This window comes from Pelophylax lessonae (assembly GCF_965119305.1).
Source record: "Pelophylax lessonae genome assembly, chromosome: 13".
Lineage (NCBI taxonomy): Eukaryota > Metazoa > Chordata > Amphibia > Anura > Ranidae > Pelophylax > Pelophylax lessonae.
Genome location: NC_138780.1, coordinates 30,741,788 through 30,763,540, shown reverse-complemented (window position 1 = coordinate 30,763,540; position 21,753 = coordinate 30,741,788). Strand labels below are relative to the sequence as shown.

Genomic DNA, 21,753 nt, shown 5'->3' with positions numbered 1-21,753 from the left:
ATGGAAGGCAGGAAGGATAGATCACTATGCCACATGGAAGGTAGGAATACTATGGCTCATGGAAGGCAGGAACACTATGGTACATGGACGGTAGGAACACTATGGGACATGCAAGGAAATAGAGAGAGAGGGGAGAGTTCACCCACCACAGGCTCAGGAAGACATTGTGTGCACTGGCTGCTTTAAAGCTGTAGTATCCCGCTTTTTGACACTTTTACCTACAGGTAAGCCTATAATAAGGCTTACCTGTAGGTACAAATAATATCTCCTAAACCGGCATGGTTTAAGAGATATTTACAGTGCATGCAGCCGCTCTCGCGAGCGGCGCATGCGCGCTGAAGGTCCGGGGGGACCTTCAATTAATTTGCCGGGAGCTTTCCGGAAAATCACTCCCGCGTGCATGCTCTGGCCAATCATCACGCCGGAGCCGTCACTTCCGGCCAATCACCGCGCCGGAGCCGGCGAACCCGGAAGAGACAGCGAGGGATCATGGCAGCGCCCGCAGCGATGTCCGGGGGTTCGTGTGGGGGCTTCGTTCTAAGGTAAGTTACACATAATGGGCTAGTATGCGATGCATACAAGCCCATTATGCCTTTGTCTTGCAGGTTTTTTTTTTTCCTAGGGTTTACAACCGCTTTAAAGTTCCCACCCACACAACCCCTCACAGGCACAGCATTGGCTGCACAGGGGGACATGGGGAGGAGAACTAGCCTCCCTCCATTCATACAGGATGTAGAGCCGATGGGTGGGGGAGGTGGGGGGACTATGCTGGCTGAGCGATGAGTGAGTCTCAGCTTTGGCAGCTGCAGTGCGGAGCGGTGCCCACCTGCCAGGGGGATTAGTGAAGTCAAGTCCTGAAACTTGTTCTGGCACTTGGCTCCACTGTGGGAATCTTCCTAGGTAATCTGGGACAGTTGGAGGGTATGTAGGGGAAAATCAGCTTAGCTGAGGTCCTCCATGTGCCTTCTTATCTGCTTAATACTAACGCCGGTTTTAAATATCTGTATAGATACACATTCTACAAATATATATAAGCAAGGATTAAAGGGATCTGCCTCTGATTTCCTTTGTATTGTTTCCTACAGCCAAACAGGATCATTTTGTCCCAGTGATTGGACTCCTGCACCAGTCTGTAGAACTACCCAGCAGCCTGAGCCTCCCATCTCCGAGACAAGAAGTTAACTGGAATTTTAAAGGCAAAGGAAAGTCATACAAAGTTGCACTGATCGATAATTATCAGACAAAGTTCTACCAAAATCAATTTAATGGACGAGTGAAATTGCTCCATAATGGAACAACATTACATATCAAGGATCTCAGGATGGAGGACAGTGGAAATTATACTGCCCAGTTTATTCTCATTGAAGAGGAGGATCGTTTTGCACATTTTATGCTCATGGTATTTGGTATGTATACACTTGAAGGTTTTACAAGAAAATCCAGGTATATGTTGGGATAACCATTAAATGGTGTCTTAGGTTTTAATGAATGCAGCAATTTGTGAACTGAAATGCTACACACTAGGTTTTAGGTCATTAAATGAATAGGTTTAGCTATACTGCACCTCATTTCAATAGCAAAAAAAGTTGTTTAGAAGCAAGATGAGTGGGCTTTAACACAGACATCCCAAGTCTACCACGAGGCACGGGAGTCTCCCGCATTTCGGCTGTGGCTCCCTGGCACCGGCAAGTGCCACACGATATCGCGGCTGTTAGCCACAGCAGCAGGGCTGCCATCAGGGGGGTACAGGTGATACACATGTACGGGGCCCTGGCAACCAGGAAATGTACAAGAGAGAGGACCCGGAGACTGCTGGTCCTGTCTGTTAAAACAGCCTTCCCGACCGCATAGCATACAGTACATAGCATAGTAAGCTAGCTGGCAGGGCCAGGACTCAGAAGATGTTATAGGGGAGGGACTTTAGACAACTTCAGCTACCTATTGGCTGAGGAGGCAGCAGGAGGCGGGCTGTCCACCTCCCACTGCCTCCCGGTGGGACGGAATTCCTGTGCAAACAAGCTGCTGCAGAGATCGAGGTAAGAGAAAAGAAGCTGCTTGAATGTACAGTGCAAAGCCTGCCCCCTGTTAACCACTTTAAGACCGAAAGGATTTTCCCCCTTAATGACCAGGCTCTATTTTGTGATTCGGCACTGCGTTACTTTAACTGACAATTGCGCGGTCGTGCTAAGCTGTACCCAAACTAAATTTACGTCTTTTTTTCCCCACAAATAGCGCTTTCTTTTGGTGCTATTTGATCACCTGTGCAATTTTTATTTTTTGCGCTATAAACAAAAAAAGAGCGACAAAAAACGGAAAAAATATATATATATATTTTTCACATTCTGCTATATAACATTACCAAAAAAAAAAAAATTAAAAAATCAAAATTTTTGTTAACATTTCATGCCAATTTGTTTTCTGCTACATATTTTTGGTAAAAAAAAAATTGCAATAAGCGTATTTTGATTGGTTTGTGCAAAAGTTATTGCGTCTACTATCTACAGGAAAGATTTATGTCATTTTTATTGTTTTTTTTTTTTTCTACTTGTAATGACGGCAATCTGCGATTTTTTGTGGGACTGCGACATTGCGGCAGACAGATCGGACCCCTGACTGACATTTTTGACACTTTTGGGGGGACCAGTGACATTACTACATTAATCAGTGCTAAAAATATGCACTGTTACTGTAAAAATTACATTGGCAGGGAAGGGGTTAACCCTGTGGGTGATCAAGGGGTTAAAGGTGAGCCTAGGGGAGTGATTCTAACTGTGGGGGGGGGGGCATGGTTTCTGAAATGACCATAGAGACATATGATCCTATATTGAATGATCGCATGGGCTCTGTGATCATTTCAGGGAGAAGAACGGTCGGCTGTGTTTACAACAGCCGACCGTTCTTCTCTCTCAGCGGGGAACGATCTCGGGTGTCAGACGGCAATCGGAGCCACCTGACACACGCATCGGCTTCCCCACTGCCGAGTAGGGGCGGGAGCACGCCGCCGGCAGTGCGCGCGCGCTCGCCCCCTAGCTACCCCTACGTCGGTTTGCGCAGGAGAGCCACCCTGCCGCGGTATATATATAGTAAGCGGTCGGCAAGTGGTTAATTGCCAACCTTATTGCTGTACTTCTAGCAGGGTGAAAGTAACTTTACACATGTGAAGCATACTTGTCAGCTAATGTCACCATGTTAAAAGGGCAGATTGGAATAAAAAGAAAAGAAAAAAGGGCAGCAATATGGCTAGTATTACAGTGACTGTGATGTAATTACAGACATCCCTGACCAGACTCCTGGGGTTGAGCACCCCACCCTCCCACACCTGTACTTTGTTATCAGAGTCCACTAGCAAGCAGATATAGGAGGAGTCCCTTATAGTGCAGTGCAGTAGCACATCTCTCCCAGTAAGGAGTAAGTATCTCCAATGGTATAGAGAGGCTGGATTCATCCTTCTTTTTATGGATAGTGTAGGACCCACTGACAATGGGGTACTTTGACGTAGTATAAGTTTGTTAAATCACTCACGCCACTGGAATATCCAATATGGATACATTTGTAAAATATACAGAAAGGGAAGCTGCTAGTTCAAAACAATGGGTAATTGTTGGAAATATAGGTGAATAGTAAACTGCGCTACCCCTATAGTGGAGGATAGGAGGTGCTACCATTTGCCACCAAATCAATATAAGTGGTAGGACCTCCTATCCTCCACTACAGGGGTAGCGCAGTTTACTATTCACCTATACTTTAACGTAGTGGGGAGCTTGAGCACGATATGGCCATATGGTGGGACTAAATCCCCATTTATATTTATTGATTGCCTTCATGTTTGATAGTAATTTCTTTTGCATGTGTGCCCCCCCCCCTCCCCCCAGATCTTTGTTTGTTAGGGAGAGGGACGTGATTGAGGCAGGGAGAGGAAAGTAATTTTCAGTTTATCAATTGATTATATACTAGGCAATTGATTATCTATCGGTCAGTTCAGTATAGCGCTTACATTGATCTCTCTCTCTCTATATATGTATATATAGGACAATTGATTATATTAAGCCAAGAATATCTAACCGTCAGTTCGGTATACAGCATCTCTCTCTCTCTCTCTTGATCTCTCTCTCTCTTCCATTGATCTCGATCTCTCTCTCCATTGATCTCTCTCTCTCCATTGATCTCTCTCTCTCTCTCTCTCTCTCACTCTCTCTCCATTGATCTCTCTCTCTCTCTCTCTCTCTCCATTGATTTCTCTCTCTCTCTCTCTCTCTCTCTCTCTCTATATATATATATATATATATATATATATATATATATATATATATAGGACAATTTATTACATATCTTAGGCCATTGACTATCTATTGGTCACGGTCAGTATAGAGCATACATTGACCATTGACCCTTTCTCTCTCTCTCTCTCTCTCTCTCTCTCTCTCTCTCTCTCTCTCTCTATATATATATATATATATATATATGTATATATATATGGGACAATTAATTACAAATATTAGGCCATTGAGTATCTATCGGTTACGGTCAGTATAGAGCAGGGGTCTTTAAACTATGGCCCTCCAGTTGTTCAGGTACTACAATTCCCATCATGCCTAGTCATGTCTGTGAATGTCAGAGTTTTACAATGCCTCATGGGATGTGTAGTTCCACAACAGCTGGAGGGCCGTAGTTTGAGGATCCCTGGTAAAGAGCATACATTGATCTCTCTCTATATATATAGGACAATTGATTACATATATTAGGCCATTTACTATCTATCGGTCAGTTCCGTATAGAGCATACATTGATATCTAATATATATAGGCCACTTGAGTATATATCAGGCCATTCAGTATCTATCGGTCATTTCAGTATAGACCATATATTGATATCGACATATATAGGCCACTTGAGTATATATCAAGCCATTCAGTATCTATTGGTCGGTTCTGTATAAAGCATACATTGATATCTCTATAGATATATAGGCCATTTGACTATATATCAGGCCATTCAGTATCTATCGGTCAGTTCAGTACATATCAGCAGTGCATTATATATAGATTATATATTGATCAACCAGTAATAAAACCCCCCCAAAATCCACATCATGTGTGAAAGGCCAACAAGGAGAGGCAGATGCTCACAGGCCACAAAAAGAGGGCAAGCAGCCTCTGTGTCCACAGTGAAAAGTGGTGGTCACAGACATGGTGCATCCTCTGCAGGTGGGGCACGCCTGTCCTTTTTTCCCATGCTGGCCGTGTTATTAAGCCACAACATGTAGAAGAGTTGGTGGAGTGGATAAGTAAGCCATCCTAATCCTCCTCGCACTATTTGATCATAGTGTCAGTGACATGCTGCTGGAGGATGCGCAGCAATTTGAAAGCTGTGATGTTGGTTCCCAGGTTGATGAAAGGAATACGTGAGCTTAGAGAGAGGGGGTGACAATGACGAACAAGAGACCAGCTGTCATGTTCCCACAGCTGCAGCATACTGCCAAGTTTGCTCCAGTGAGGAGGAGGGCGGGGATGATGAGGTCACTGACTGTATTTGGGTGCCTGACAGGATAGAGGACGAAAGTGAGGGGGAGGAGGATGCAGAACAAATCCAACGAGGCAGGAAGTGCTCGAGGGGCCGCCATAGGAGTAACCAACCTATTGCATCACAGCACAGAGCTCCACAGGTGCAGGGTGCTGCAAATTCCCCACGGACTTCCAAGAGTTCATTAGTGTTTGCTTTTTACATGTGCAGAAGACCGCAGCGTTGTTGTTTGCAACATCTGATTGAAGCGGATCAAGCGTGGCCAGAACAACAGCCGCTTGGGCACCACATGCTTGACAAGACATTTGACGACCTGCCATGCAGTCCGTTGGCAACAGCACCTGAAAGAGCCACAAGATAAAAACAAGCATACTTCACTTTCACAGATCCTCATCTGGGATCTCTAACCCTACTATACCTCATGTCTTCTAAAATACCTGCATTGAGAGGGATGATGGTATAGCAATGAGTGCCACAGAGACTTGCACCCAATCTGCTAGCAGTACACAACCGCTTGATTTGAGCAACAGGCAAATTTCACTACTTTTTTTTTAATGCAATGACATTGCCAGAGAAGGGGTTAACACTAGGGGTGATCAAGGGATAAAATGTGTTCCATAAATGTGCTTTTTAACTGTGTGGGGGGGTGGATTGAACAGAGGCACAGAGAGATCGGTGATTCAGCTTAGCTGAATCACATGATCTTTCCTTGCCTCTCATACAGGAGAGCCGCCTTGCATTGTTTACATTCCAGAGTGCTCTCCTGTCAGCCTAGCCGAAGATCGCAGGAGGCCGGCAGCAATCGCGCCCACCCTTCCGCGATCTGCCTCCTGCTGTGTATAATCACAGCGGGAGCGGGGCTCTGATTGCACATTCACGTCGCCGAGACCACATGCACACAATCAAGTAGATCTACGTGATAAGGAGCAGCCGAGCTGACCTGCTGCAGTAAATCTGCGTTAGGCAGTCGGTAAGTGGTTAAAGTGGACGTCCACCCCCCAAGCAGCTCCCCTAAGTCTTTTAATAAAAAAAATAAATTAACAAAAACAATACATACCTTTTTCTTCAATCTATTGGCTAGTCCAATGTTATGAAGAAAAAAAAAAAGAAATTTCCAAGCTCAACTTACCGGTGAGGGCAGTACCCATTTTTTTGTACTATGAATTATATTGGCCAGGCAATGCTCTGACACCTTTGCTGCCATAGTGCTATGGGCTGGGTGTTCAGTGTGCCCCTGTGCCTTTAAGAAGGGGGTGAGCTCCCTTCAGGTTTATCTGCCCTACACCTGTCCATATAAATGCATGTGCTTCCATTGTTGTAGACTCACTAAAATTAGAGTCAGGTTAGAGTTAGGTCCACAGAAAATGGGATGCCTTGCCGGGGGTCTGTGGCTTTTGCATGTATTTGCAAATGTGTGCAACTAAACCCCTGTTTTTAAGGCATACTGTTGGACAGGTCAATTCGGTTGGTCGCGGGCTGGTCGGTAAGTTGAGCTTGGAAGTTTCTTTGTTTTTTTTCATATGCGTCGCCTTTCCAAAGCTCCTTGCTGCAGTGACCAGTTACAGGTGAGGGCAGTACCCACTTTTTTGTACTAGTCCAATGTTATCAGCGAGACTTCCTTATCTTAGTTTGGGGAGTGAGTATTTTTCTAGGATTGAGCAGCGCTCATGGCATAAGCACTGAAGCCAGCCTGCAAAATGATGCACCCCCTAAGGTGGTGTGTAAATAACAGGTTGGGCTCACAGGAAATTGCCCAAAGAGCAGTGGTGGGATTCAGCCGGTTCGCACCGGTTCCATAGAATCGGTTGCTAACTTTCTGAAAGTTTGCAGAACCGGCTGAATCCCTCTGCGTCTGTGCGTCTAAGGACCCGCAGGACAATTGAATGTCCCGCGCTCGGGCAGACGTGGCGGCCGGGGGGCGGAGCAGTGCGCCCGACCCGCCCATTCTGTGACAATAGCGAATGAGAATTCGCTATTGTCACACGGATCCTCCTCCTAGCCAATCAGGGAGCAGGTCCTCCCGCTTCCTGATTGGCCGAAAGGCACACACCGTGCCATTGGACGAGGAGGAGGCGCCGCGGGAGGACTGAGGACTCGGAGACGCGGGGAGCCGACTGCGAGACCGTCCGTGAGGTAAGTGCATGGGTCTCGCGGGGGGGATCGCTGGCACTCTGCAATTGGGGGCAATGCTGTGGCTGGCACTCTGCAATCATTAGGGGCAATGCTGTGGCTGGCACTCTGCAATGATTGGGGGCAATGCTGTGGTCACTGTGCATTGAAAGGGGGCACGCTGGTCTCTCTGCATTGAAAGGGGGCACGCTGGTCACTGTGCATTGAAAGGGGGCACGCTGGTCACTGTGCATTGAAAGGGGGCACGCTGGTCTCTCTGCATTGAAAGGGGGCACGCTGGTCATTCTGCTAGGAAAGTCGGAACTGGTTACTAAAATTGTTGAATCCCATCACTGCCAAAGAGGGCTGCTTGTTCTGGACAGGGGAGGAATCTGTGGACAGTACTGGAATGTTAGGATGGTAAGTAGATACTGGATTTTTTTCCTATGACAGGATGGGGAACATAAAAAAACAAAAAAAAAAAACAAGTTCCATTTAAAAAAGTGTTAGATAAAATATGAGCAACACTATAAAGTGCTTTGTTCTTAATTAATTAGTTGACTCATAGATTTGCATTGTGGGAAAAAGTAGTAAAACAAAATCACTGTGTAGCACTGCAGAACAGGAAGCAGAGCTGACTATGTAATGAGCAAATATGGCAGCTTCAAAGAACATAAATACTTTATTACTATTATTTACATCAAATCTGATCTTTTTTAAGTTTTTACTAAAAATTTATTGAAAAAAAACATAACATTAGATATACTATACATTACAAATTATTAGTTCTGGCACATTTCCACTGTTCAAATTTCCCTGTTCTGTAATTGCAGAACCTGTCCCAGACCCATCTATAAAGATTGTAATGGAGGAGACGACCAGTCACTGGTGTAATGCAACTCTTCATTGTTCTGTACCAACAAACTCATCACCTTTGAACTATAACTGGATATACAAGAACACTGACTCTGTCTATGAACAGAGTGGAGATACAATTCACATATCAATGAACTACTCCTGGGACATGGAGTTCCATTGTATGGTACACAATCCTGCTGACCAGAAGAACATCTCCAAACAAGAAAGGTGTATTGCACAAGGTAAGACATTCATTCTAAAAGGCATACCAATGCAGCTGCATTGTAGGGCACCACCACACATGGTGATGCACTAGCATGTATTGTGGTGCACTGCACTACAAAAATAGTGTATGCACCTTTTTGAGTGTGTTAGGCAGTCTATTCAAATAACACACCTGCTATACCTATAGTTCATGGTACAATAGCTTAAGCGTTAGAACATTTTAAATAAATAAAAGAGCCATTGCAAATAATTTATTTTTATCCCCCCATACAAGAAGATCATTTTCAGTAATAATTGTGAAATTTAAAGATTGAGGTTAGAAAGATAAAAAAGAAAATTGGGTTTGGAACTTTAAATACACTTCTCTTGTCACATCAATTTATACAAAAATACAGATAATAAAAATTATACGTAGTTTATTTCATACAATATAAAAACAACATGTATTAATAACTACAAAATACATTACAACAGAGGAGTGAGTTAAATCCTTATATGAGGGTCAACGCGTTTCGCAGGTCATCCGCTTCTTCAGGACCAACAGTTTTTAATACATTGAAAGCCTCTACCCACAAGATAGCAAAAACAAGTCTATAAAAAAAGAAAGATTACAGACATGAAAAAACTATGAATTCATGAAATATTGGTGCAAGGTCAGATTCACATAGCAAATTATGATTTCATATAACATTTCCATAGGGGGTATCCATAAAAGGTTAACATAGCATATCCATAAAGGGTTCAAGACATTCCTTATGTATAAGATTGTAAGGACACAGTAATTCATAGTGAGTGAATGCTTACTTACCCTACAGGGTAATCTGAGGAAGAAGGTCTATGGACCTAGATGAGCCTGCCGGCCCATGGGAGGAAAATCTCCAGGTATAAGGGTCAATCAAGAAAACTATATATAAATAAAACATAAAAGAAACAACAAACATATAAGCCTGAGCTACATTTTTTAGGGATAGTTGGGGTGGGGTCACGAAAAATAAAATATAGAAATATCCATGACCAGGGGCATCTTACCAATTAGGCTAAATTCATAAGAGTGCAAGATTGGTTCAAGTCAAGGACAATATCCAGATGTATTAAAGTGCATGGAGTAATAAAGGCAGAGGTCATTAAACTGAATTAAAGAGAACAAAACTTTAAAATTGTATAAAGCCCTTCTCAATATGCAAAAGGTGTTATTATAACTTAGGTCACCCAAATGGGCAGAACTTACCCACTACCCATAAAGTGAGGTATAGCCTGTAGGTTAGTAAAAGTCAAGTTAGCATAGAGGGGCCAAAATTCCTTAGATTCAATAATATGTAGTAACAAACTTCATCCAAAAATTATCCTGGCACCCAAATATGGATTAGCCCAGAAGAACCTAAAAAAGTTTCAGTAAAAAAAAATAATAAATTCACATTTAAAATCATTGAAAAACAGGCCTATTAGGATCAAAAAGATCAAGACATATAGTAGCCAAAAATATGTTACCTTGTACAGAGAGCGGGAATGGTTGCTCTCCACCCTCTAGAGCAGCACCTGCAGCCCTGACTAGGGGTATGATGATCCTTATATCTGTTTAGGGAACCCTTCAAGGTCATGACATGGGTGGGGCCAAAATCAAAGGTCCCATAGACGCCCAGGTCAATCAAAGAGGGCCTCTCCCCCCTCAAACATCCTCCCCACCACAATGACAGGTGAAACGCCATGTCAGAGGGAGAATGGCTGCCAGAAGTCTTGGAGGCTGCTCCTCATGTGTACACCCGCGAGAACTGTGGGTGTACCAAGATGGCGTCGGAACCGGAAACACGTACCCAAGTCGAGCAGACCGGAAGTGCAAAGTCAAGATAAGTACATTGTATACATCCACACATGGGTGTAAAAAGATGCCCTCCATACAGCAGACAAACAACAAGTGTCATCACAATAAGTATGCAAAACTAATATTCATCCCCAGTATTCATATTGAAAGATGGGAGAATGGGGACTTGTGTGATAAAGCATATCCAGGAAGCAATAGAGAATAACGTCAGAGCACTCACAGGGGAGATAACAATGCCATCATCAATCTGGATACCAATAGATAAAAAATGAGCAGCTGGCATAGTGAGGGTCGGCAGGATAAACAAGGCCATATATTCATCCACGAGATACCTCTATAGGAAACTCTCATAAAATTGGAACAACATAGGTTCAAAAAGAGAAATAATATAATTGGAAATAAATAGAGTTGAGCGGACACCTGGATGTCCGTGTTCGGCGGGTTCGGCCGAACTTTAAAAAAAAGTCCGGGTCCGTGTCCCGGACTTTTGCCGAACTTTTCCCGGACACCGAACCCCATTGAAGTCAATGGGGACCCGAACTTTCAGGCACTAAAATGGCTCTAAAACACCAATGGAAAGGGCTAGAGTGCTGCAAATGGCAGCAAAACGTAGTTAAGAGCATGGCAAGTGCTCTGCAAACAAATGTGGATAGGGAAATAACTTAAAACAACAAAAAAAAAAAACAGAAAATAAAACAATGTTCTTCATCTCTGAAGGACGAGGCCCATATGGAGTAGGAGGGAGGTTGAGGTGGTGGTGGATGTGGCGGTGTCATAGGCGTGTTCACAGGGTGTTCCGGGTGTACCTGGGCATACCCTAATCACCTAGGGCACATAGCATTATCGCTCTGTTTGCCAGTGAGGAGATGGGAAAGATCTCCCTCGGACCTGCTCTGCTCCATTTCTCTTTGCCAGCAGGGAGAGTAATGTATCGGGGCCATGTACATGTAGGCAAACACATGCATGTGTATTTAAACTTTGGGGTGCACACCCTAATGCAATAGGCTGCGCACACCTATTGGCGGTGTAGGTGGAAAAAGCGGTGAAGGAGGACCAGGGCCGAAATAAGAGCATCATGGGCTTGGTGCTGAGGATTTTGAAGGGCCTTAAGGGCCGTGCCTTGGCATGCACCCAGAGGAGGAAGGGTGCAGCCATGCATGCCTAATTCAACATGGGATGCTGTCTCTGAAGCCTATAAACACATCCATGCATCGGCAATTGTCCCTCCTTGTCCGGCCTTCGTGCTGTGTGGGGAGTTTCTGAGGGAGCTGTCTGGGGAAGCGAGCATAGAAGCCAGACTTCTGTGTTTACAAGTGACAGAAGAGCGGTAACAGTGAATATGGCCAACCCGGGGCCTATATAAAGGTAGGGGCCTGGAGCTGCAGCTCCAATAGCCCCTACGTTAATCTGGCCCTGAGGAGGACGAGGTAGCCAACACTGCTTCTTTTCACAAATTTTAAATGAGGGTACACCCCAAAAGAGTGAGAAAGAGCAAACATAGAACAATGGCTGGGTAAGGTCGGTATCCATCGCTATTCTGCACAAGGTACGGAAAAGTCCCGTGGGATCCATGCCTGGTTCATTTTAATGAACGTGAGCTTGTCCACATTGTCTCTAGACAGGCGGCTGCGCTTGTCTGTGATAACGCCCCCAGCCGTGCTAAATACCCGTTCAGATAATACACTGGCTGCAGGGCACGCCAGCACCTCCAAGGCGTAAAGGGCAAGCTCAGGCCATGTGCCCAACTTGGAGACCCAGAAGTTGAAGGGGGCAGACCCCTCATTCAGCACGTCTAGGCGTGTGCACACATACTGCTCCACCATGTTGGTAAAATGCTGCCTCCTGCTAAGACGTTCCATCTGAGCTGCTGGTGCTGCTGTTTGTTGTGGCGTGCTGACAAAGCTTTTCCACATTTCGGCCATGCTAACCCTGCCTTCTGAGATGCTGGCGGTGCCCTGGTTGCATTGGCGACCTCTTCCTCCTCCTCCTCCTCCTCCTCCTCTGCCTTGTGCTTCCACTGTGGCCCCGCTGTCAGGTGGGAATGCCAGCAACATGGCGTCTACCAGCGTGCGCTTGTACTCGCGCATCTTGCGATCGCGCTCCAGTGAGTGAATTAAGGACGGTACGTTGTCCTTGTAACGGGGATCCAGCAGCGTGGCCACCCAGTAATCAGCACAAGTTAGAATGTGGGCAACTCGGCGGTCGTTGTGGAGACACTGCAGCATGTAATCGCTCATGTGTGCCAGGCTGCCCAGAGGCAACGAAAGGCTGTCCTCTGTGGGAGGTGTATCGTCCGTGTCCTCTGTATCCCCCCAGCCACGCACCAGTGATGGCCATGAGCTGGCCTGGGTGCCACCCTGCTGTGAACATGGTTCCATCTCCTCCTCCATCTCCTCCTCCTCATCCTCCTCATCCTCCAGAACTGTGCCCCTGCTGGACAATTGTGTCCCTGGCGTTTGTGTGTGCAGGAACCCACCCTCGGAGCCCCTTGCGAATGACAGCCCTGAAAGCCTTGGAAATGTTACCTCTTCATCTTCCTCCTCCTCCTCCTCATCCTGTGCCACATCCTCTTCCATCATCGCCCAAATTGTTTTTTCAGGGAGGCATAGAAGTGGGATAGTTAAGCTGAGAACGGCGTCATCGGCACACAGGTCTCGCATGGAGGCCCAGTTATTGGTGGTGAAGTGGTGCTGCAGCTGAAACTCCACTATGGCCTGCTGCTGCTCGCACAGTCTTTGCAGCATGTGCAAGGTGGAGTTCCACCTTGTGGGCACGTCACATATGAGGCGGCGAGCGGGAAGGCCGAAGTTACGCTGCAGCGCTGACAGGCGAGCAGCAGCAGGGTGAGAACGCCGAAAGTGCGCACAGACGGCCCGCACTTTCTGCAGCAGCTCTGACATATCGGGGTAGTTTTTAAGGAACCTCTGCACCACCAAATTCAGCACATGCGCCAGGCAAGGATGTGCGTCAAACCGGCTAGGCCCAGAGCTGCTATGAGATTTCGCCCGTTATCACACACCACCAGGCCGGGCTTGAGGCTCGCTGGCAGCAACCACTCATTTGTCTGCTGTTCCATGCTCCTCCACAACTCCTGCGCGGTGTGTGGTTTGTCCCCCAAACAGGCAAGTTGTAAAACTGCCTGCTGTCGTTTACCCCTGGCCGTGCTGAAGTTGGTGGTGAAGGTGTTACGCTGTCCGGATGAGGAGGCGGTAGAGGATGAGGAAGCGGAGTAGGAGGAGTTAGGAACAGGAGGCAAACTGAAGCGCCCTGCAATCCTCGGTGGTGGAAGGACATGCGCCAAATTGCTATCCGCCTCAGGCCCATCCGCCACTGCATTTACCCAGTGTGCCGTTAGGGAGATATAACGCCCCTGACCGTGCTTACTGGTCCACGTATCGGTAGTTAGGTGGACCTTGCCAGAGATGGCGTTGCGCAGTGCACACCTGATTTTTTCCCCCACTTGGTTGTGCAGGGAAGGGATGGCTTGCCTGGAAAAGTAGTGGCGGCTGGGCACGATGTACTGTGGGACAGCCACCGACATAAGGTTTTTAAAACTGTGCGTCTCCACCAGACGGAATGACAGCATTTCAAAGGCCAAGAATTTTGAAATGCTGGCATTCAGGGCCAGGGATCGCGGGTGGGTAGGGGGGTACTTCCTCTTCCTCTCAAGTGTTTGGGAGATGGAAAGCTGAACGCTTCCACGGGACATTGTGGAGATGGTTGGTGACCCAGGTGGTGGTGTTGCTGACAGATCCTCTGTTTGCGGGGTGGCAGGTGCCGGTATCACTACAGATGTGGCTGGAGCGGCCGAGACTGCAGCAGAAGAGGAAGCAGGATGAGCCAGAGACGTTTCTTGGTTTTGAAGGTGTCTACTCCACTGCAGCTCGTGCTTTGCACTTAGATGCCTGATCATGCAGGTTGCGCTCAGGTTGAGAAGGTTTATGCCTCGCTACAGGCTCTGATTGCACAGGGTGCAAACCACTCATGTCCTGTCATCAGCACATTTTCTAAAGAACTTCCACGCTAGAGAACTCCTTTGAGCTGACTTTGGTGCGCTTGTTCCCTTGCTGCGTTGGGCAGTAGCGGGCGTTATGTCTAGGGCACGGCCACTCCGCTTCTGCACCCTGCTCCCTCTTCTGCTGTGCTGATGGCTCTGTGCGACCACCCCCTCTTCCTCCAAACTACTCAGGTCACCTGCATGACCTTCATTCCATGTGGGGTCGAGGACCTCATCGTCCTCCACATCATCTTCCACCCAGTCTTCACCCCTGCCCTCCTTGTCGGTCTCCACAATGCTGAACGCCACAGCAGTTGGCACCTGCGTTTTGTCATCATCGGAGACGTGCTGCGATGGTCCTTGCATGTACTCATCTTGAGAAATAAGTGGTTGGGCATCGCTGCACTCAATCTCTTCAACTTCTGGGGCAGGGCTAGGTGGATGGCCCTGGGAAACCCTGCTGACAGAGTCCTCAAAAAGAAGAAGAGACTGCTGTATGGATTGGGGCTCAGACTGCTTGCCTGATTTCCAAGGGGGTGTGGTGAAAGACGGTTGGACATTGGCTGCAGGTGCCAACTCTGACCTTTCTGCAGTAGACTGGGTGGGAGACAATGTGAAGGAACCGGAGGCACTGTCAGCAACCCAATCTACTATCGCCTGTACTTCTTCAGGCCTCATCACGTCTAGAGGCACCTTATGCCCTACCAAATACTGATGCAGGTTCTGTCGCCTACTCACACTTGTGGAAGGTGTTTCACTTGTGCGTGTAGCTGGCACAGATCGACCACGTCCTCTCCTTGCAACAGGAGCTCTACCAGCAGCACCACGACCCAGGCCACGGCCCCTATTTGACGGTCTCCTCATATTTCTGTAATTTATGATCTTGCCCTAGAAAGGTGTTTATTGAATAGCGGAACAAAACAACAACAGTATCGCACGGGTGTATCTCACAGTCAAATATGCAAACTATGCCGCAATTTAATGTTTTTTACCCCAAAAGGGTGTATATTGAATAGCGGAATAGGAAAAAGGATAAAAAAACGGTGTATCTCACACGTACAAACACAGACTAGGCCCCGATTCAAATTTTTTGTACCCTAAAGGGAGGATGAGGAAGAGGAGTAGGAGGAGTTGGGAACAGGAGGCAAACTGAAGCGCCCTGCAATCCTTGGCGGTGGAAGGAGATTCGCCAAACCAATTTAAAAAGGTGTATCTCACATGTATCGGTACAGACTTTCCCGCAATTAAATTTTTTACACTCAAAAAGGGTGTATATTGAATAGCGGAATAGGACAAATTTTACAAAACGGTGTATCTCACACGTACAAACACCAACTAGGCCCCGATTACAATTTTTTGTACCCTAAAGGCAGGATGAGGAAGAGGAGTAGGAGGAGTTGGAAACAGGAGGCAAACTGAAGCGCCCTGCAATCCTCTGCGGTAGAAGGAGATGCGCCAAACCAATTTAAAAAGGTGTATCTCACATGTACCGGTACAGACTATCCCGCAATTTAATTTTTTACACTCAAAGAGGGTGTATATTGAATAGCGGAATAGGACAAATTTTAAAAAACGGTGTATCTCACACGTACAAACACCAACTAGGCCCCGATTACAATTTTTTGTACCCTAAAGGCAGGATGAGGAAGAGGAGTAGGAGGAGTTGGGAACAGGAGGCAAACTGAAGCGCCCTGCAATCCTCGGCGGTAGAAGGAGATGCGCCAAACAAATTTAAAAAGGTGTATCGCACATGTACCGGTACAGACTATCCCGCAATTTAATTTTTTACACTCAAAGAGGGTGTATATTGAATAGCGGAATAGGACAAATTTTACAAAACGGTGTATCTCACACGTACAAACACAAACTAGGCCCCGATTACAATTTTTTCTACCCTAAAGGCAGGATGAGGAGTAGGAGGAGTTCGGAACAGGCAGGAGGCAGACTGAAGCACCCTCAAATCCTCGGCAGTATGAGATGCGCCCCAAAAATTGGAAAGGTGTATCTCACATGTACCGACACAGACTATCACGCAATTTAATTGTTTATACCCAAAGGTTTTGATTAAATAGCGGAATAGAAAATATGATCCAAAAAAAAGTGTATGTATATCACACGTACACAACCACACTAGGCCCCAATTACTATTGTTTGTACCCCTAAAGGCAGGATGAGGAGGAGGAGGAGTATGGAACAGGCAGCACCCTCAAATCTTCAGAAGTATGAGATGAACCCCAAAAACTTGGAAAGGTGGATCTCACACATACCAACACAGACTATCCCGCAATATAATTGATCCCCAAAGGTTTTTATTGAATAGCGGAATAGGAAATATGATCAAAAAAAGTGTATGTATCTCACACGTACACAACCACACTAGGCCCCAATTACTATTTTTTGTACCCCTAAAGGCAGGATGAGGAGTAGGAGGAGTATGGAACAGGCAGCACCCTCAAATCTTCAGAAGTATGAGATGAACCCCAAAAACTTGGAAAGGTGGATCTCTCCAACACGTACGAACACAGACTATCCCCCAATTTAACTGATCCCCAAAGGTTTTTGATTAAATAGCGGAATAGAAAATATGATCAAAAAAAGTGTATGTATATCACACGTACACAACCACACTAGGCCCCAATTACTATTGTTTGTACCCCTAAAAGGCTGGATGAGGAGTAGGGGGGAGTATGGAACAGGCAGCACCCTCAAATCTTCAGAAGTATGAGATGAACCCCAAAAACTTGGAAAGGTGGATCTCTCCCACACGTACCAACACAGACTATCCCCCAATTTAACTGATCCCCAAAGGTTTTTGATTAAATAGCGGAATAGAAAATATGATCAAAAAAAGTGTATGTATATCACACGTACACAACCACACTAGGCCCCAATTACTATTGTTTGTACCCCTAAAAGGCTGGATGAGGAGTAGGGGGGAGTATGGAACAGGCAGCACCCTCAAATCTTCAGAAGTATGAGATGAACCCCAAAAACTTGGAAAGGTGGATCTCTCCCACACGTACCAACACAGACTATCCCCCAATTTAACTGATCCCCAAAGGTTTTTGATTAAATAGCGGAATAGAAAATATGATCAATAAAAGTGTATGTATATCACACGTACACAACCACACTAGGCCCCAATTACTATTGTTTGTACCCCTAAAAGGCTGGATGAGGAGTAGGGGGGAGTATGGAACAGGCAGCACCCTCAAATCTTCAGAAGTATGAGATGAACCCCAAAAACCCCAAATATCATTCAGCTCTGCTGCAGGCCACAACTTATTTTTTTTTAACCCAAGGCTGTATATTGAATAGTGGAATAGAAAAAAAGTGTATGATTTTTGAAATCACTCAATTTTAGCACATGTGAACTGAACACAGCAGTGTATGATCAGTCACTCAGCACAGCACAGCTGAAGGAAAAATGCTGCACACAGTGACTGATAGAAAAAGACTTTTCTCCCTCCTCCTCAGTGGGCAAAAAAAGATTGTGTTCACTGCACCCCAAAAAGATTGTGTTCACTGTACCCCAAAAAGATTGCGTTCACTGCACCCCAAAAAGATTGTGTTCACTGTACCCCAAAAAGATTGCGTTCACTGCACCCCAAAAAGATTGTGTTCACTGCACCCCAAAAAGATTGCGATCACTGCACCCCAAAAAGATTGCGTTCACTGCACCCCAAAAAGATTGTGTTCACTGCACCCCACAAAGATTGTGTTCACTGCACCCCAAAAGGATTTTGTTCACTGCACCCCAAAAAGATTGTGTTCACTGCACCCACAAAGATTGTGTTCACTGTACCCCACAAAGATTGTGTTCACTGTACCCCAAAAAGATTGTGTTCACTGCACCCCAAAAAGATTGTGTTCACTGCAGCCCACACACAGCAAAATGGATGTGGATCACTGACACCCGCCTATCTCCTATCCCACACCACACAGCAATATCGATTGTAGTTTGTAGAACACACTTTCCCTAAAAATCAGCAGACTCTATCCCTAACAGGATTTATAAGATCGTAGATCGGGACTGCAGACCCCACCCCACACAGCAATATCGATTGTAGTTTGTAGAACACACTTTCCCTAAAAATCAGCAGACTCTATCCCTAGCAGGATTGATAAAAGATCGTAGATTGGGTGACTGCAAACCCCACCCCACACAGCAATGTCAATTGTAGTTTGTAGAACACACTTTCCCTAAAAATCAGCAGACTCTCTCCCTAAAATGCCTACAACTCGCCCTGCCTAACACACTCCGACCTGTCCCTCAATTCTATCCGGACACAAATGTTTTTTTTTCCTGTCTGTCCCTAATCAGCAGGCAGCACGTTGATGTGTGCTCTCTCCCTGATCTAAGCAGCAGAATGACGCCGTAGCGGTGCTGCCTCAAACTTATAAAGACTTGGTCACATGCTTCAGACGGCCAATCACAGCTACTGATACATTTGTAGGCATGGCTGGGATGGCTTAGGCACACCAGTTAAACGCTTGTTGATTGGCTGTTGAAAGCCTTCCATGAAAAGCGCGCCAAAGCATGCAAAACCCGGAAATAAAACGACCGAACACGGATTTTTACCCGAATATACAGTAAAGTGTTCGTGTCCGTGTTCGGGTAAAAAAAATTCAATTATTCGGTACGAACACGAATAATACAGTCCGTGTTCGCTCAACCCTAGAAATAAACTCATTAATGGGGACATAAGGAATGTGTACAGAAAATACATGGTAAATATTTTTTTTCAATTTGATCTTCATCTGTGAAGTATATATACAAAATATAAATTACAAAACACATACTACAGTATATATCCTCAAGTTGTCAGGAAGGGAACAAAACACATGGAATTGTTTAAGCCAGGTTGTTTAGTCACTTGGAGAAAGTAAATCCACCTAGTTTCAATTTGCAATATTTTGCAGTCAAAATCACCGCCTCTGGGAGCTGGATAAATACGATCAAGGGCCAGGTATCTAAGACTGTTGGGTTTATATTCATATTTGGCGGCAAACTAGCTATAGGTTTTTCTACTATACCTAATGTCGCATCAATGACATGGTCTTTTATATGTCGTCAGAATTCCCTTTTTGTCTTTCCAACGTAGAAGGATTCACAACTACAAGTCAAAGGATATATAATGCTGACAGTTTTACAGTTTACAAAGTGTTTAGGAGTGAATGATGTTGAATAAAAAATGGGTAAAATGTCCTTCCCATCATTATTGAAACCACATTTAAAAGTACCCTTGGGTAGAGATCTACAGGGATTACCTGAGCCCCCAAGAGAAAAATGACTGGACACAAGTGTATCCCTGATGGATCTATTTCGATGAAATGTGATATGTGGTTTTTCATCAATAAACTGGCAAATGATCAGATCACCTGTTAAGATATGCCAATGTTTTTCCAGAATCTTTCTGATTTGATCAGATTGGTTATTACATCTGACAATCGGACTTATTATGGAAAATGGTTCCTCAGACATACCTTAGAACAAGAGTAAATCTCTCAGACTGTCCTTCACTCTCTGGTATGCCGTTTTCAAGCATTTTCTACTATATTCCCTTTGTAGAAACCTATGTTGCAGCTCAGTTGTTTGTATTTTAAAGTCTTAATTACTTATACAATTTCTGTGGATTCGCATTTATTGCCCTTGAGGTATACACTTGACAAAGTGTCTTGGATGGGCACTGTCAAAAAATAGCAGAGAATTTCCTGCTGTAGATTTTTTGAATAAATCAGTTTGTATATACTTTGTAGTTGTCAGAATCTTTTTTGATTGTAGGATCTAAAATTGATAGAATGTTTTCATGTATCGATGAGGTAAAATTCAAATAAACTCATTCTGATTCAATCTTAACAAAACGGCCTCAAAACAATCCACTGTACCCAACCATAGCATAAGGATATCATCGATATACCTGCGCCACAACATAATGTGGTGCAGGTATATCGACAGATCATCACTGGAGAAAATAGATTGCTCTCACCCACTCACCCACTCATGGGAGTAAGCCCTTACATTCATGGTTAGTAAAAGATTGACCCCTTATGTTGAAGGTCAGTGTAAGTGGGATATCAGTTCATCATTGCCCAAGGAAACCATTAGGAATCCCATGATGAACCCTAAGGTTCCATGGAACCCTGGTTGAAATGGGTGATGTAAGGCAAGAGAATGCCCTTGACTGAGTAAGAAGCAGATCTAGATCACTAAGATGGACCATTAGAGCATAGTCAGGTAGCTTTTGAGAACTGTGAGCATTACTGACATAGGAGTTCAGTCATTTCACACTTATGTATTGTTGTGAGCTGTGGCTATCATATAGCTGGTGGTAAAGAACATTTTTCAGACTGAAGCTAGCCACACAGGTTTCATTATGACTATGCAATTTCTGTTTCATCTCAATTAGGTTTATCAACAACCGCATAGCGTGAGGGACTACATACATAATCCAGTAGGCCATGTAATACACTGTTCTGGGAAAATCTATAGAAGATTTGTAAAATGAGATTGTAATGTATTTGGCCTAAAGGAAATCTATGGTTATGGCATACAGTTTAATTTTATATCAGCATTGTAATCGCATTGCAAACAATAGTTATTTCTCGACAATCCAATATAATCTTACAAAAACTTGGAAGCAGGCACCCTGTCCTGCTGGTGGTTGATTTTACAGGCACTTACATGGATACCATATATCATTTAAACAATTCATGTATTAAACATATAAATACATAAAATATATGATAGACATAATAGTGACTAAAACCATCAATGCTTTGGATTGTGTGTTGAACACATATAAAATAAATGGCATATGCAAAACCTCTACATATAATCTTCACATGAGAGGTATTGCTTGGGCGTTGTGGTCGACACGTTTCACTTTGTGCTTCCTCCAACCACAACAATGCCATATATATCTAATTACAAGACAAATATATTTATTAATTTCACATTAAAGAATTACTATTGCATACACTTTTATTTTATGGTGTAATATATTAGGTAAGCAAGTCATCATCCACATATCACACAAATCCAATTCGGTCAATAACATCTGGGGGGGCAGACACAGGGGACAATAGGACTCATAGGACAGGGGACATAGGGCTCAAGCTGGAGTGTAATGGTCACTTTTGAAACTATATATAAAAATTGAAAATAGAAAATAAACAAAAAACCATATTTCAAGATTTGTGTTCCTATTTGATAACGTATTTC

At 44.8% G+C, this 21,753-nt stretch overlaps 1 protein-coding gene across 1 annotated transcript in view; it reads left to right on the top strand.

The window, feature by feature from the left end:
- Positions 1 to 21,753, top strand: part of LOC309569300 (CD48 antigen-like) — a 155,029-nt gene that overhangs the window by 67,698 nt on the left and 65,578 nt on the right. Inside the window, exons 2-3 of the mRNA XM_082275083.1 lie at positions 1,086 to 1,406; positions 8,463 to 8,729. Of these exons, the coding sequence (XP_082131209.1) occupies positions 1,086 to 1,406; positions 8,463 to 8,729 (588 nt within the window). The remainder of the gene's footprint in view (positions 1 to 1,085; positions 1,407 to 8,462; positions 8,730 to 21,753) is intronic.